Raw genomic sequence first — 15,656 nt, 5'->3', positions numbered from 1 at the left:
TGTGTGACAGAATAATATTTTTTAATAATATAATATAATAATAAGCATGCCGCGGTCATTGGCCACGATGGAGCTTTGTAAAAAGGCACGTGATCGACAACCGTTTTTGCTCGCGTGTGGTGTGCCAAATACAATAAGCGTTATCGGTTTTACGTGCTCCAAGTCGCAAGATTTTCCACGAAAAAAAACAAGACGCGTTATTATCGCATCGCCCGTGAACGTCATGTTCGTAAGACGAATAATAATATTAAATTATTATTATTGTACATATAGTGCACGCGCAGGCTCTGCTGCAAGAGACCCTCCACCATAATATGTAACACACTGCAATTATACGAAAAAGAGTAAGCTATATTGTAAGTTTATATATATTTATCCTATATACCTATATATACAGAGAGTCTTTGTCGATGTAAATAATTGTCTTTAAATTTAATTGTGGAAGTGCATTTATTAAGTCTCCAAGTATTGATTTACGTATCGTAAATATTATGTATTTTATCAATTTAAGTTATGATTGAGTTAGTTTTTTAAGGGTTTTTAAAAGTTTAAAATATAATACTAATATAATATACTCTAATAAATACTTTTAAGTATTATCATAATTTTCTATCAAAAATTGATAAAATATATTTATTTTTTTATATACACATTATTATTATATGTAACCAAAAAAAAATTGTTACTTGATAATTTAGGCTAAATATTATACTCCAAAATCTAAAATAAAACGTTTTTTACAAATTTTGTAAACAAACCGCCCAATTCTTTTGCGCCCATTCAGCTGCATAAATAGACTTGAAAATCAAAAAAATTCTCATTTTAGTCGTTAGGGTCTAAAAAGAAAACGTCTACGCTTCGATTGCGCGGAGTTCTCTGTATACGTTTTATCAATACTTACGTATTTTTTATTTTCTAAATTTATATTGTTTTAATATTAACATTAAAATAAATACATTAATATATTATTACAATATTCGCACGCCGTCTTTCCGAGACTTAACACTGTCTAGCCAAGAATGCGTTCAAACGAAACGTTATTGTAGCAATAATAATTATACTAATATTATTATCAACGGCGGGCGCGGCAATTTTATTATAACCGTGGCTAGTAGACGCGGCGGAGACTCCGCGGGTTTTGGCAGCGCGGAAGAGATGCCGGCGGGCGGCGGCGGAGGTGGCGTCGAGACGAGTTTAATATTATAAAATATATTATTATTATTATTATAGCAGCGTGAAAACGAAAGGGAAAGCATCGTCGGCGAGTCCGCGTGCTTCCTATCGCCGCCGCAGACCGTGTGTTAATATTAATTCGATTTTTTTTATCTCGTATACACGTACGTACACTGTACACACGCCACGATCGCACGTAAACATCGCCAAAACCGTTTACGAGCTGCCGAATGAGCATTGGCAGATAAAATAATATAACGTCCGCGAAACCGCCGCTGCCACGTGCTTAATACTATTACGATCGTTACACCGTTATCCTTTTTCATTATCGAGGTCCGCGCAATGTGTAATGATGTATTACAATATTATATTTTCAATAACAATTATTATTGGTGTGTTGTTCACGACTTCACGCGAGTCGGTACTCGCGTCCTCGTAAAAATTCGTATATATAACTAAATTACTGTATGTGATGTAATATTTTCGTAAATGCGAATAGTGTACTGAGAATCCTATATCAATATCATAGCTATTTACAGTGAACTTATTAAATATAAAAACGGGACTTGTATATAATTTTTTGGAAACCTTATTTTCAATTCGCGATTGAAACCATATAGGTATAACAGATATCTATAACTTATATAGGTTTCACAATTTTCGTTTAAAGATGTTTTAAATTGAGATTCGTTTCGAAAAATAAAATAGAATAAAGGTACATCGTGAAAAATTCAAGTTGTACTGATTATACGAATAATTTAAAATTAATTAATTCTCTTTAAATTATTTAAATCATCGTATATCTGTAATTTACTGGAATAAAAATCCTGGAGTTTTTTTATGTTATCATTTTGTACTTACTCAATAAAAAAAAAAAAAAATTGGAAGTAATAAATTGATCGATATAATACTTGGATAATAATTAGAATGAAGGGACAACATTTTTTCTGTTGGCATGTCAGGTCACATCGCAGTGTTCTGCAAAATATGACAATACCGTCTTGAAGGGGACATGTATATGTGGGTTACTACCCATTTGGTTTAGCATCCCCTTCTAAGGAATTTTTCACCCCTATGCTGCAGGGTCATTCTATCATTATAAATAAGTATATTATTCGTAATATCGATGTACAATAATATATTATATCGTCGACTTCGGTAGTTTTACGGTGTTTACGAGAACGCGTTACAGGCGCGCGCGTGCCCGCTCGATTTATAAATATCGCCAGACCGTCGTCGTGGCAGCCTCCGTTGTTCCCGCCGAGATGGTCGGTCGGCCGAGTTTTATTCGCACGTTCCACATTGCGCACGAACACACCACACACACATACGTATACGTTTGCATACACATGCAAATTCACAGCATATACAGGGTGCTTAACAAGCGTGATCATAAGTATTCAGTAATTGCTATCAATATGTCTATTAATTACCAACCACTAATCAAGATTAATCTGTTTTGTAATTTGTAAAATTCGTATAATGTGTTTCAAACTATTAATATTACATCCAACTACTGTTTAAGAATCTACGTATGATCGTATAACCCGTGTACCTTTTAAACCTGTAGCTAATATCGTTGACTATTATATAATAATATATCCTTAAAACTCTGCAGGAACTATACTATACTATACTACTATAGCATTTAAATTTTTATATCGCCAATAAAATAATAAAAATATCTGTTTACGATAATATACCGTAATAAAACTAGACGGTTTTTGTAAATGTTAAAATCTTTAGTTCAAAATATTATCTTTTAAAAAATTAATTATTATAATACAAGAAGGAATAAATTACTATATCAGGCTGCCAGAGAAAATTGGAGAGGCTAATAAAATATGCATGATATAAATTATAAATTGAAATTTTCACTAAAAAAAAAAACAAGAAATATTATCTGGAAGTTATGTATCAATTCTGCATTATACTCTTATGTTACATAATATTATTTACACATGGACATAAATAATTAATAATAATGATTTATTTAACTTAACTTAGGTATGATACATAAATTAAATAATATTATAAATATTTATTTTATGATTAGAATATAATATATTTTACTATATTAATTGTAATAAATAATGACTATTGGTAATTATGTTGTATGTTATGTGTTTATGTTGAAAATATTTCGGTAAATTTGTTGGTCTTGAAATCCTCTCCATCCCTATAATATGTGTTAGGATATCTGACTATTGTACAGAATACTGCTTGAATGTCGCATTAAACATATAAATATTTTGAAATATGGTCTTTAGAGGCATACTACGAGTAATAAATTCTAAAAATAGGAATTTAAATAAATGTGTGATTCTTAAACGATAAAATGAGGGTGGGACTGATTGGCGAATCGCGGTGTATACACTATGACGTGCACCGCACATGACGAGACGACTCTCCGCCGCAATAATTATTCTATTAGCATTATAACACTATATATTTATGTATAACAATATATTATATTATATACTTCCATTGACCTCTCGCGCTGCGAAAAGTCCCATAACGCGTCCTCCGTACGAAATCGCTTGCCACCGTGGCAGCTGCTGCACTGTCGTCGTGTTTGTACAGCACGCACCCATCTTATATAATAATATTAATATGATGTACGATTTAATATTGCTGTAATAATATATAGTTTTTATACGACCAGCAGATCATCACCACGTGTACATGAAATATCGTGTGCAATGTAAATTGCATACGATATATTACTGCTTTAAAGCCTATTATATGCTGTAGATATCGAGTATAAAATACAATATTATAGATAGATATTTGTACTGCATTACGAGAGATTTGCCCACGCCGGATGAGGACCACGACTGTCAAACGGCGGCGGCGGTGACGATTATCGTGAGATTAGACCGAGGCGAAATGCTAGACGTTGTACAATAATAATATAATCTTGTGGTCTGCGCGAGACTATAGTCGGTTTGAGCGTGTCCCCTCCTACTCGGCCGCCGACGCCACCTCCACCCCAAAACCGACACCACCACCGCCGCTGATTTCCAAGAGCCAATATTGTCGTATAATAGGCATGTGCGTACAGTGTACCGCAGAGGACGACGGATTATAACAATATATAATATTATAATATTAATGTGTATCGTGTGTATCGACACGCCCGCGCATTTACCACTCAAGCCCCAAGCCAGCTCTTGTTTTCTTCATAATATATATTTTATCGAACCCGTGTAGTAAATTATAATGCGGGACGTGCGATGCGCGAAGAGAGTAATACGACTCCGATCGGTTGTTTGCGTGTACCAGTCGTAGGTACACACGTACAGCGTTTTGCGTTTATATAATATGCGTATACAAATGCGTTTATTTCTCCCAGAGGTATATTATATATATAGGTACCTACATATCTATATAATATAATGTTCTTATTATTCGCATGGTTTTATCACACCACATGCACGAAACGAGACCGCAATAATATCCATATACTATATGCATTATAATATTATAATAAGCGCGTCCAGACCGTCATCGGTACTTAGCCAAATCGGTATATATTATTTTACCTATATGGATGTATTATAATGTACATTGTATATATTATTACGTACAGATACCAATAATACATAGTTATATTATACGCACGTTTCGCAATACTCTATATAGGAATATATAATTATATCATTACCATTATTGCGTTGGATTGAAAAACATAAGTGAATTGTGGATAACAATTAATAACTGATAGGTGAAGATATATTATGTTTTCATATTTTCAATCTAATATGTCTATACTTGTAATAATCGTTTAAAATGACATTAATCTCAATTAAATATATTATTGTACCTAGTATTGTGTTAGTAGTATCGTGATTGTCGTGTTTTATACGTCATATATTCAGCTAAAGAAAAAAATAATAAATTCGAGCAAATTTTCAATTTTTTACTTTGAAGTAAGCATATTTTTGAATTTTGTCATATACTTAAATTGACTTATGTATAATATGTCGTGTAAAATAATAGTCACTCATCTGTAGTGATAGTTTTTTATATGTTAAACAAATTTCACTTTAAATGTATATATTTGTGATAAACTCTTTATTGTTATTTTATGCAAATAAGCTGTGATAATGAGAGAAACATTAAAATTTAAATATTGTCAGATAAGTCAATGCATTCTTATGTATTATTTATTCCAAATTCAAAAAATAATTTATGGTTTCTTGCAAGATAGATTAATTGTTTATACCTTTTTTTTTTGGTTTTTATTCGTCTATTGTGTTTTATCACATCCGCAATACAATAGAATAAAATGTTAAATAATATTTTAAACAGTTTTTTTTTTATTATTAAGTTTATGACATACATTATATATATTATTATTTTTAAATAGGTATGTCTTGTTTATAAATTATTGTTGAAATGTTTTAAGTTATTGCTTGGATCGGTACTAATGGTATTATTATAATAGAGTAGTTTTTATTTTTATACTTAATTTGCATGTTTATTGCGAGTACACTAAAGGGATTTTTTTTCCTAAGAATTAATTACATTTAAATTGCTTCCATTTATATGGTATTTATTTTACAAATGTAAATATTTGTATTATATATTTACAAATGAAAAAAAAATAAACTTATTCTTGTATAGACGAGAAATAAGAATGAGACTAATCAAAGTTAATATACCTTAGTGAATAAACGTTATTGTGTAACTAAATCACTTTTTTGTAAAAGCTCTAAGTAGATAAATAACCAATTATTTTTTTAAAACTTTAAAAATGTAACATTGAAACATTGAACAAAACATTTTTTGAAATTTAAGATGTTAAATACATTCATTTTAAACTATAAATGTTGACTATAAAAATGTTACGAGCGTTATAATTGGAAGTTGAGACAGAATTTTATACAAATTTGAGTGGGTTTAATTGTTGAACTTAAATTATGATTACACAAATGAGTGACTTCAATTTGAGTTATAACATACAATTATAAAATGTTTGATCAATTTTCGTAATAAATTCAGGCAATAATTATTTAAATAACACATGATATCAGATACTTGGTATTTTAATTTAATATCAAAACAAATTTTATTTAGTAGTTAAAATTATGGATTATATTTAATTTTTAGCATTTAGACTGTAAAAGATTTATGAATACAAAAAAAGTATAGCTGCAATAGTATGCAGTGAATAATAATTAGGTTTATTAGAATGGGCTGAATATAATGGTGGATATCATAAGACCTAAACTCAAAATTATAACTTATCAAATATTATTTTTAGTAATAAAAGATTTCTAAACTTGTTTTACAACTAATAGAGAGAAAACAAGTTAAATTGATTTGTTACTCTTTATGTCATAAATTAATGTCAATAATCCAACCAAAAAAAAAATATTAAAAAACCAGTCGAATATTATACTATTTGTAATAACCTGTGGCTGTTATAAACATGCAAAATATAAAAATGTGATAACTGGTTAAATTTGTAATTTTTTTTTTTAAATAATTTAAACTTTCAACTAATTATTAACGATCAACTAATAAATAGTATTTTATCACCAGTTGTCAATGCCTAACTAATTCTATAAAAAAAACTATGTATTTAATGCATTTGATAATAATCAAACTTTATTTTATAGTAAGCATTCTCATAGTGAATTTTATAACCTAAATTTGGTTTAATTTCTAAAATCTTCACTAATTATTCGATTGTGATAGTTTATTGTAATGTACAATAATCTAACTAAGCTTGCTTTTGATGAATCGAATAAATCGAATGAATAAATATTAGATTACTTGTATGGTTATTAATTATTATATAGAACACCTATAGTAACATATTATGAAATGAAAAAAATGTTTTGGAACCCACTCTTAAAATTTTAGTTACCCAATTTATTTTATTATAAGATTAAGTCAAATTAAGTTTTTTGTGACTAGATTATAGATATATTACAAAAGAAACCTAATTGAATAAATTCCTACGGACTAAACTCTCAATTACTAATCTACTTAATTGTACAGGTTATAACTATTATAGTCATTATGAGTACAGAGTTTCGAGTCTTAAATCGTCCAATAACCATGAACTTTAAATTAATTTATATTATCTACTCTATCTAAAAATTAATAAAAATATATAATTATTTTTAAAGCATGTGGATAAGCTACGAGTAAGACACATACCAATTTACTACTTTAAAAAAAATCCATGTTGGTTTATAAATGAACACCTGAGATTTCAATATTGTTAACAAATTACCATCGATATTCAATCATAACTTAGGCCTCAGATTGAAGTTCAAACACGTGTTGAATATTAAATCTGTTGACCCTTTAACCATGCAGGTTACCTTCAGGTTCATAATATGATGTGGTTGTGTGACCCTCTATACAATATAATGTATTCGTGATGGTTAATATCACAATTATGTTTTAATCGTGAATGTTTTTTGAAATTTCATTTTGGTAATTTAGATTTTTAGACGCTACTATACAAGGCAATAAATAACATATTATATTCCAGCTATGTACGAGTGTATATTATTGATGGTAGGTATAGGTATTCCGTGTCCATACAATATTTGTGATATCGAGAACCTTGAGTAGTAATATTGTAGGCCGTACATTTAGCTTTATTTCTTAAAGATAAAATTAGTTTTTTTCGCATAAAAACTATCACGGCCACTTGTGTTTACATTTCGTCGACATGTAATAAGACACGACATTATATTATTATTATTATTATTATTATTTCTGTTCTTGGTTGCCAATAACTATTAGCTGTAAATTGTACTACAGTATATACAGTTCCATGTTATTATGTATTTTATATGTGTGTCTTAAGTATCTGCAGATTGGTGTAGTTGGTTTTAAAATAATGTACATAAATTACGTGTTTTTTATAGGAAACCATATTTTTTGGCTTGTTAAAACGAGTTTAAAAATTCAATTCTACCCTATTTATATGTGTTTAAAATTAAAGTTGTGAATTTTAATCTAAAGACAAATACATTTTTAACTTTTCCCATAATTTAAAAACTGTAACATTTTCGGCACAAAATGGTATTATATAATTTTTTACTTTTTTGAGAAAAGTTTAAAGTTTTTATTATTATTCATTTGTATGTTTGATGACTATTTTTACTGTTTATATTTATTATAAAAAAAATAATAATTAATAGTATTCACAAAGGTTGAAATGATTTATACCTACGTACAATTTAAACATCATAAGTTGTTAAAAATACACGTACCCATGTTTTTAAATATATTTAGATGTTATACTAAATATATGTGGTCAATGGTCATAAATTATAATATTATTAAAATGATATTTGTTACCCTCTGATAATTGCGGGTGTTTTTTTTTTTATTGATTAAATGGATGTATAAAAAAACTTTTAATTTCGTATAAAAATATAAAACAAATAGCTGTAAGATGATATTGATCAATTATTTATTAATTATTATTAATGTCTTGAATTAATTTTATTATTTTGACATCAACAAATAATAAAAATATTATTTAAGATTTAAGTATACCTATAATATTGTAAAACTGTTTACAATATTTTACAATTTTCTACAGAAAATAGACTAGGTAATTGTTCAAACACGATCTGACCAAATTATATTAGAATTTAGCATTAATAAATAACGTACATACATCTGAACTAGTGAAGTTTAAGTTTGGTGTACTACAGAGCAGTAACAGATGAAATTTTATAATTTTAGACTGCAATTATGTGTTAATGGATATTATATATCCTAGAGTAAGGACAAATAGGCTATAAATTTAAAGATCAATGGTAAAATTATTATCTGTTTACCTTGTATGCGGTCCCTGTTTTTCTATAATTAAACAAGTTTATATTTTGTGTGCTGCAAAAATTTGCTAAACGCTGTATTCATAAATTTAAACAATTTAATATTCGAAACGGAAAGTGCTTTTAATATCAATAATACAGAGAAATAAAAAAAAGTATATTATGTTTTCTATAAAAAGAATTTGTTTATTGTTGTTCGATGGTTACTTATTATTATAGTTATAATATTAATAAAATGTTCATGTATGTTTGTACACACACTTCACAGTCCAAAAAATAAAACGTTGCATGTGAGTGATTCACTAGGAAATATGATTCATTTTATTATTGTTATTATTTTTTTAACATTTAATAAGAACTTCGTGTGCGATGTGAGGAAACAAACAATATAAAACAAAATATAGGTGTACGCGGCTTATCACCCGTTGAGGGTTTAGAACAAAGGAAATCATATCCAAAAGCCTCCAGCAAGGATAGAGAATTTATTAATTCAATGATTCACATTTTATCACTATTGTTTTCGTGACCAATCCACCACACTGTGCGCACAATATTATTTTGTCATTCTATCTTAACACTACCTATTCAATGTTTTAATTACACCATAAAAATCAATGATCTTTTAATTGTGGGCATTGCGAAAAGATTAAATAACATCACTGCAGTTGTATGACAAATAGGTAATTCCAAAACCAAAGTTTCAAGTGCGTGATGATGACTTAACACAAATTGGTTCAGTTGATTTTAATCAGATATCGAATTGTTAGAATTGTTTATATTTTATTGTAATTAATGCTAAACAAAAGAATAAAGTATTAAATGTAAAAATGTTAAAACTGTCATCAGTTTAAACGTTCATAATTGTTTATAACTAACTGTTTATTATATAATTTACTTCCTAACCATATTATAGTATTAAAATAAAATATAAATATATTGTAATGATGTGTTATGATAACAAGCCAATATTATCGATGTTGCGGTGAATTATTTATAATTATTTTTAATTGATAAACTATTCAATGGACAATAATTAAATTTTTTTTTTCGATTCTTTAGTTTTAATTATTGAGCTTTATAGAATAATAATACTGACGTTATTTTGTATGTTTTTCTTCTATTTTGCAGACAGGATACATTCGAACAACTAGTGGTAATTACTTCATAGAGCCCGCAGAGACAACAGACAACCACGTAACTCCGGCATTACATACCATTTACCGATCCGGTCAGTTGGCCGAGGGTGACAAGTCGCTCGGACAAACGCAACAATCGCATCAACCGGAGAAAAATTGCGGAGTACAAGGTAACTGTATGCAACAATACCATTCGATTCCGTTGTGAAAATATTATACTATATTATAAAACGTTACACGATTTTAATGGGCAGTACCATATTATGAGGTACAAGTAATTTTGCTTTTGCATATAGGGTGGGTCTCGTGCCTCGATTATCCCGTTTGTTAAACGAACAATCGTACACACGTTTATGGGTACTCAGTCTATATAGTTAGGTACTATAGGTGCATTAGTATACAAACAGACCATTGTAAACATCCAGTTAACGGCACGACCGCAGTGGTGCAAGTACCTATATAATATCGTAAATCCCATCGGTACCGAAGCTTCTCGAGTGTAGGTACTTCCTATAATACGCTGCAAGATTATTGTATACATATTCGTCGTTACCGTCACGACGCATGTACCAGAGTATCGTATGTGTGAGTACACACGAGTGTGTAGTACCCTAACTCGACGCATTATGGGAGAAGAAGTAGCAATAACAAATCATGATAATAATTGAACTCGCTGTTTAGATAGCTGTTAGTCCAATGTCCGATAACGACAATACGCCTGTATGGATGGTTTAAAACGCGTGTCTTGTATTTGAAGTCCATTAGTGGTACAAGATAACATAAATATAATATACGTACGTGCGTACATGTAGAATCGCAATTCCCAGATAGTCCGATCGTGTTGTTTCTACAAAGGAAAAACAATAATAGTAATAAAAATGATAATAATAATAATAATAATAATAATAGGAACCTACCCATTTCGATGTTATATATTGATAAATGGATATTAGTGACCAAGAATCGGGCGCGCGGTGTTTAATATTTCGTCATACTAATATATTATAATGAACTCAGAATAAATAAAATCCCACTCACTCGTCAGTGGCTTCATTCCGCATCTTAGGTAACATTAATTCAATGTCAAGGTCCATATAATATAACACTTAATGGAGAGAGAGCTACAGCCTCCCGTGGAGATAGGAGTACCTACATTTTAAAACCGTCACTGTTAGGAATTATGAACAAAATTGATTTTATTTCAGCCTACGTAATAATGAACACATCTGTATCATTTGATAGATTATAATATTTATTCAAATAACTGCAGTACGATTTGTATGATCAACCGTAATGAATTTGAAATAAAATTAAATCAAAGACTATTGGTATTTTTTTTACACGCCGTTTTTCGCTTAATTTTTTTTTGTGTTGGCATTTAAATACCACGATATGTTTTATAAGCAACTATAAGTTTTAAGTTTTGGTGTAATACTGTCAAATTATTTTTTATAATTTAAATGTATATAATAAAAATATTGATGACAAAAAAAGTTATTTTATTGACTTATATTCACATATCTATCGTAATAATGTGTAGAAATAAAAATGTTAATATTTTTACTATATATTTTCATTATATTGTGAATAATGTTATTTATTTTTCAGACAATGAAGGAAATAGTGATTTGGATACAATAACTGACGAGTATAGTGCCACCGCTGAAGTTAAACCATTTATTGTTGACAGCAGTACGAATAGTCTAACAGAAAATGATATATTTTTGAGCTCCACTAGTCTACCAAGCACACGTAAACGTAGAAAGAAACGATCGCTGACTTCAGAATATGTCGTTGAATTGATGGTTGTCGCGGACAAAAAAATGGCTGACTATCATGGAAAGGAGCTTCACAATTACATACTTACCCTCATGTCAATCGTAAGTATTCGAAACCACTGTGCACGTATGATTAACATCATAATATATTATGGATAATAACATTTTAAACACGTTTAAAACTTCGCAGGTTTCCAAAATATATAAGGACAAGAGCATAGGGAACCCGATGCACATAGCCGTAGTTAAGTTGGTCGTTTTGAGAGACGTGCATTTCGTTGAAAACCGTAATCGAATGGGCGGTATTGCAGCTGCAGACATGTTGCACAAATTTTGCGAATGGCAAATTCACCACAACGATGAAAGTGATTCTAGCGCGAACCACCACGATTCCGCTCTATTACTAACCAGGTATATCATTATTATTCATTAACAATAAGCGAGCTGTCTAGACGGTGACGCTTGTCGTATAATAGTCGTGACTAGAATTACTGTCATATTATAATATAAACAAATTACTCTTGTCAAAGTATTATTTTCAAAACGATCATTCACGTATGCACATATTAAAATAGTTATAATAATAATAAAGCGAGACTATGTCGCGGGGTCATAGGGCGGTGACTCGTTTGTTCTTCGTCATATCGGAGATAGTATCGAAACCGGTTGTAATTCACACGCGTTTTTTTTCCATTTCATTGACTTGTACTGTGCTGTAACAGTTCATGAATGAACACCAAATGCAATTTATCAATCAGCTTACAATACGCGTCGTACGAAATAGACGTGATTGAGACGATTTGATATTCCAGAATTGTTTCAATATATATTGTATTGTTTTACAGTATTTAGCCGTATTCTATACGCACGAGTTTTGTACATACTAGTCACGCATTTTATAGATAATTTGACATAGTTACTGTAAATTACTGTACCTAATAGTCTATTCTGCAGTACCTACGTGTATACTAAAAACTTTTTTGCGTTTTACAGAGAACACGTCTGTCGAAATCATAATCAGAAAAAATGCGATAACACCCTAGGATTGGCACAGTTAGGCACTATGTGTAATGTCAATAGTTGTGCAATCGTACAGGATAATGGGCTCAGCGCTGCATTTACAATTGCCCATGAATTGGGACACGTGTACGTTTATAGACTGATGGTGATGATTTTAGTCGTAATTACTATGATTGATAAAATTGTATTTTAGGTTAAGTATGCCACACGATGATGACAATAAGTGTAAAGATTTTGGACAGCAAAACGGCATGCATAATGTCATGTCAAGAATGTTGGATCATAACTCGCATCCGTGGACCTGGTCGACTTGTAGCCGACATTTTTTGACCGAGTATTTAGAGTAAGTATTGAAGATGAAAATAATGAACAATGAATTATAATATAATTTAATATAACTATTTTAAAGGGCTGGAAACGGTAAATGCCTTCAAGACGATCCCAGCAAAGATTATCTTGAAATCGAAAACCAGACCCACGAAAAACATTTTCCTGGTGAAAACTATTCGGGAGACAAACAATGCGAACTGATTTACGGATCTGGATCAAAAATATGTTCATATATGGTGAATTATTAATTGAATTTTAATTCAGTTTATTTTACTTTATCTAATCTAATTATGCTTTTAGCCGGTGTGTCAGAGATTATGGTGTACTACTGGTTCCGGTGAAAAAGATGGCTGTCGTACACAACATATGCCTTGGGCCGATGGAACACAATGTTGGAACAGTAAAAACTGGTGTCAGCAAGGTAAATGTGTACCTAAAGATCGAAATGCGTTAAAACCAGTTGATGGTGTTGGGGGCCTTGGCAACCGTAAGTAAATATTGACTTGATAAAAATCTATAAATTATAATACGAGTTGTGCAGATTGTAATTGTACCTATTTATTTTATGACTTTGATATAATATTCTAAGAGACAAAGTGAATGTATATCATTTAATAAGGCTTAATATCATCGTTATTATTATTTTTATTTTTAATCAAATAAAATATGAATAACATATGGCATTTAGTTAATACGATTTAAAGTATAAAATTACGTTAAAGAAAATTTATTTTTTATTTATTTATGATATAAGAACAAAAATAAAAAAGTTGGTATTGCCTTGAGAAGCCGCACTATCGATTGAAATATGGAAAAAAAATTCCTTGAATTCTAATAATTTAGAACGTGATTATAATCTAAGAGCTTTTAATGTTTTAATCGTCATAAAATGCAATAATACCCATAACGTTATATAATAATGATTGTCGAATAATCTAGAACCTACCTATAAACATTTTTATAGTTATGGCGAATGTACAAGAACATGCGGTGGAGGTGTAAAAAAAAGTTATAGAGATTGTACCGATCCACCGCCTTCAAATGGCGGAAAATATTGTACCGGGAAACGCGTCCGAGTGCGGAGTTGTGCGACGAACGACTGTCCGGTGGCACTCCGGACTTCCGGTGAGTTTTTCCGTTGATATACTTTACCAAACTAAATGTAATACATTTCATACCAACGGAGATATAATCGGATTATTTGCGTTTTTTAGCGGTGAACAGTGTGCAATGTTTAATAACAATACATTCAACATAGCAGATCTCGAGCCAAATGTTCAGTGGCTTCCAAAGTATGGCGGATGTGAGTATATGATTTTAAAAATAATAGTCACAGGCAATGATCTATTTTCACCCACCATGGCATTTTTATCCAAACATTAAGGAAAAACTTATATGGTAACATATTATAAGACGTGTAGATAGGTACATAATATTATATCGCTGTAATATACTACTCATATTTCAATTTGATAAGAGCGAGTAACTTAAGTCCGAAATCGTTGGACGTAATTTGATCATAAATTATTTACATTGAAAAATGACGTCAGATTTTTGTTTTTTTTTCGTTTTTAATATGAATTACTGCAAAGTACTCTGACGAGTTAATGCGTTTAAGTTCAGTTGCTTTTAATTTATTAACATGTAAGTACCGCACTTGTGTTATTAATAATAAATCTAAATAAACACAGTAAAACGGAACGATAAACAAGATATTGTCAAAAAATTTTTTTTTTTAAATTTAAATTGCACATATATATAATATATATGTATATTTATACATATAAACATTAGCAAAATCATTTTATTTATAATTGTATGTTTGGTAAGTGAGTTTTGGCTCTTAACAAAAAACATCCCTGAAAACTATGAATCAATAATATTTTAGATTCTGAGCGGAGCGATGTTTTATTTGTTATAATATAATGGTGTGGTATTATTTATTTATTTTTGCCATCACATTTCAGTGTTGTAAATTGCTTGGATTTTCAACTTTAAGTAAAAAAATTAAACCGAATTTGTAATTCGGGAAATCAATAGTAAAAATTGGACTGTTTCTAATTTCTAAAAATAATCGGAAAACCCGAGCAAACTGTGAGAAAACTTATAGTTGTCGACAAAATCAATTCTTTGTGATTCGAAAATGAATAATTCACTATTTATTTATAATATAATTTTTTATACACGATTTGAATATTAAAATATTCGATTTGTCGTTTTATGTATATAGACACAGGGAATTTTCGATTTTTTTCGTTTTATGTAAGATACAATTGTTTTATGTGATTATATAAATGTAAAAAAAAAATCCTCAATCAGGAAATGTGTTATTGGAAATTAAAAAAAAAAAAAAAAATGTTCATCATACGAACACACACATTTTTATGAGTCCAAGATCAATT

The 15,656-nt window shown here is 29.8% G+C and overlaps 1 protein-coding gene across 1 annotated transcript in view; it reads left to right on the top strand.

Annotated features, from left to right (window-relative positions):
- Window positions 1–15,656, top strand: part of LOC114132129 (A disintegrin and metalloproteinase with thrombospondin motifs 9-like) — an 87,896-nt gene that overhangs the window by 58,851 nt on the left and 13,389 nt on the right. The window contains 11 exon segments of the mRNA XM_050206854.1: window positions 10,119–10,296; window positions 11,735–12,006; window positions 12,095–12,315; window positions 12,898–13,050; window positions 13,118–13,267; window positions 13,334–13,490; window positions 13,555–13,720; window positions 13,723–13,741; window positions 14,219–14,358; window positions 14,361–14,379; window positions 14,469–14,557. Coding sequence (XP_050062811.1) covers window positions 10,119–10,296; window positions 11,735–12,006; window positions 12,095–12,315; window positions 12,898–13,050; window positions 13,118–13,267; window positions 13,334–13,490; window positions 13,555–13,720; window positions 13,723–13,741; window positions 14,219–14,358; window positions 14,361–14,379; window positions 14,469–14,557 — 1,564 coding nt within the window.

The sequence above is a fragment of the Aphis gossypii genome, chromosome 1 (genome assembly GCF_020184175.1).
Source record: "Aphis gossypii isolate Hap1 chromosome 1, ASM2018417v2, whole genome shotgun sequence".
Taxonomy (NCBI): Eukaryota; Metazoa; Arthropoda; class Insecta; order Hemiptera; family Aphididae; genus Aphis; species Aphis gossypii.
This window is presented reverse-complemented; position numbering and strand designations above follow the sequence as displayed.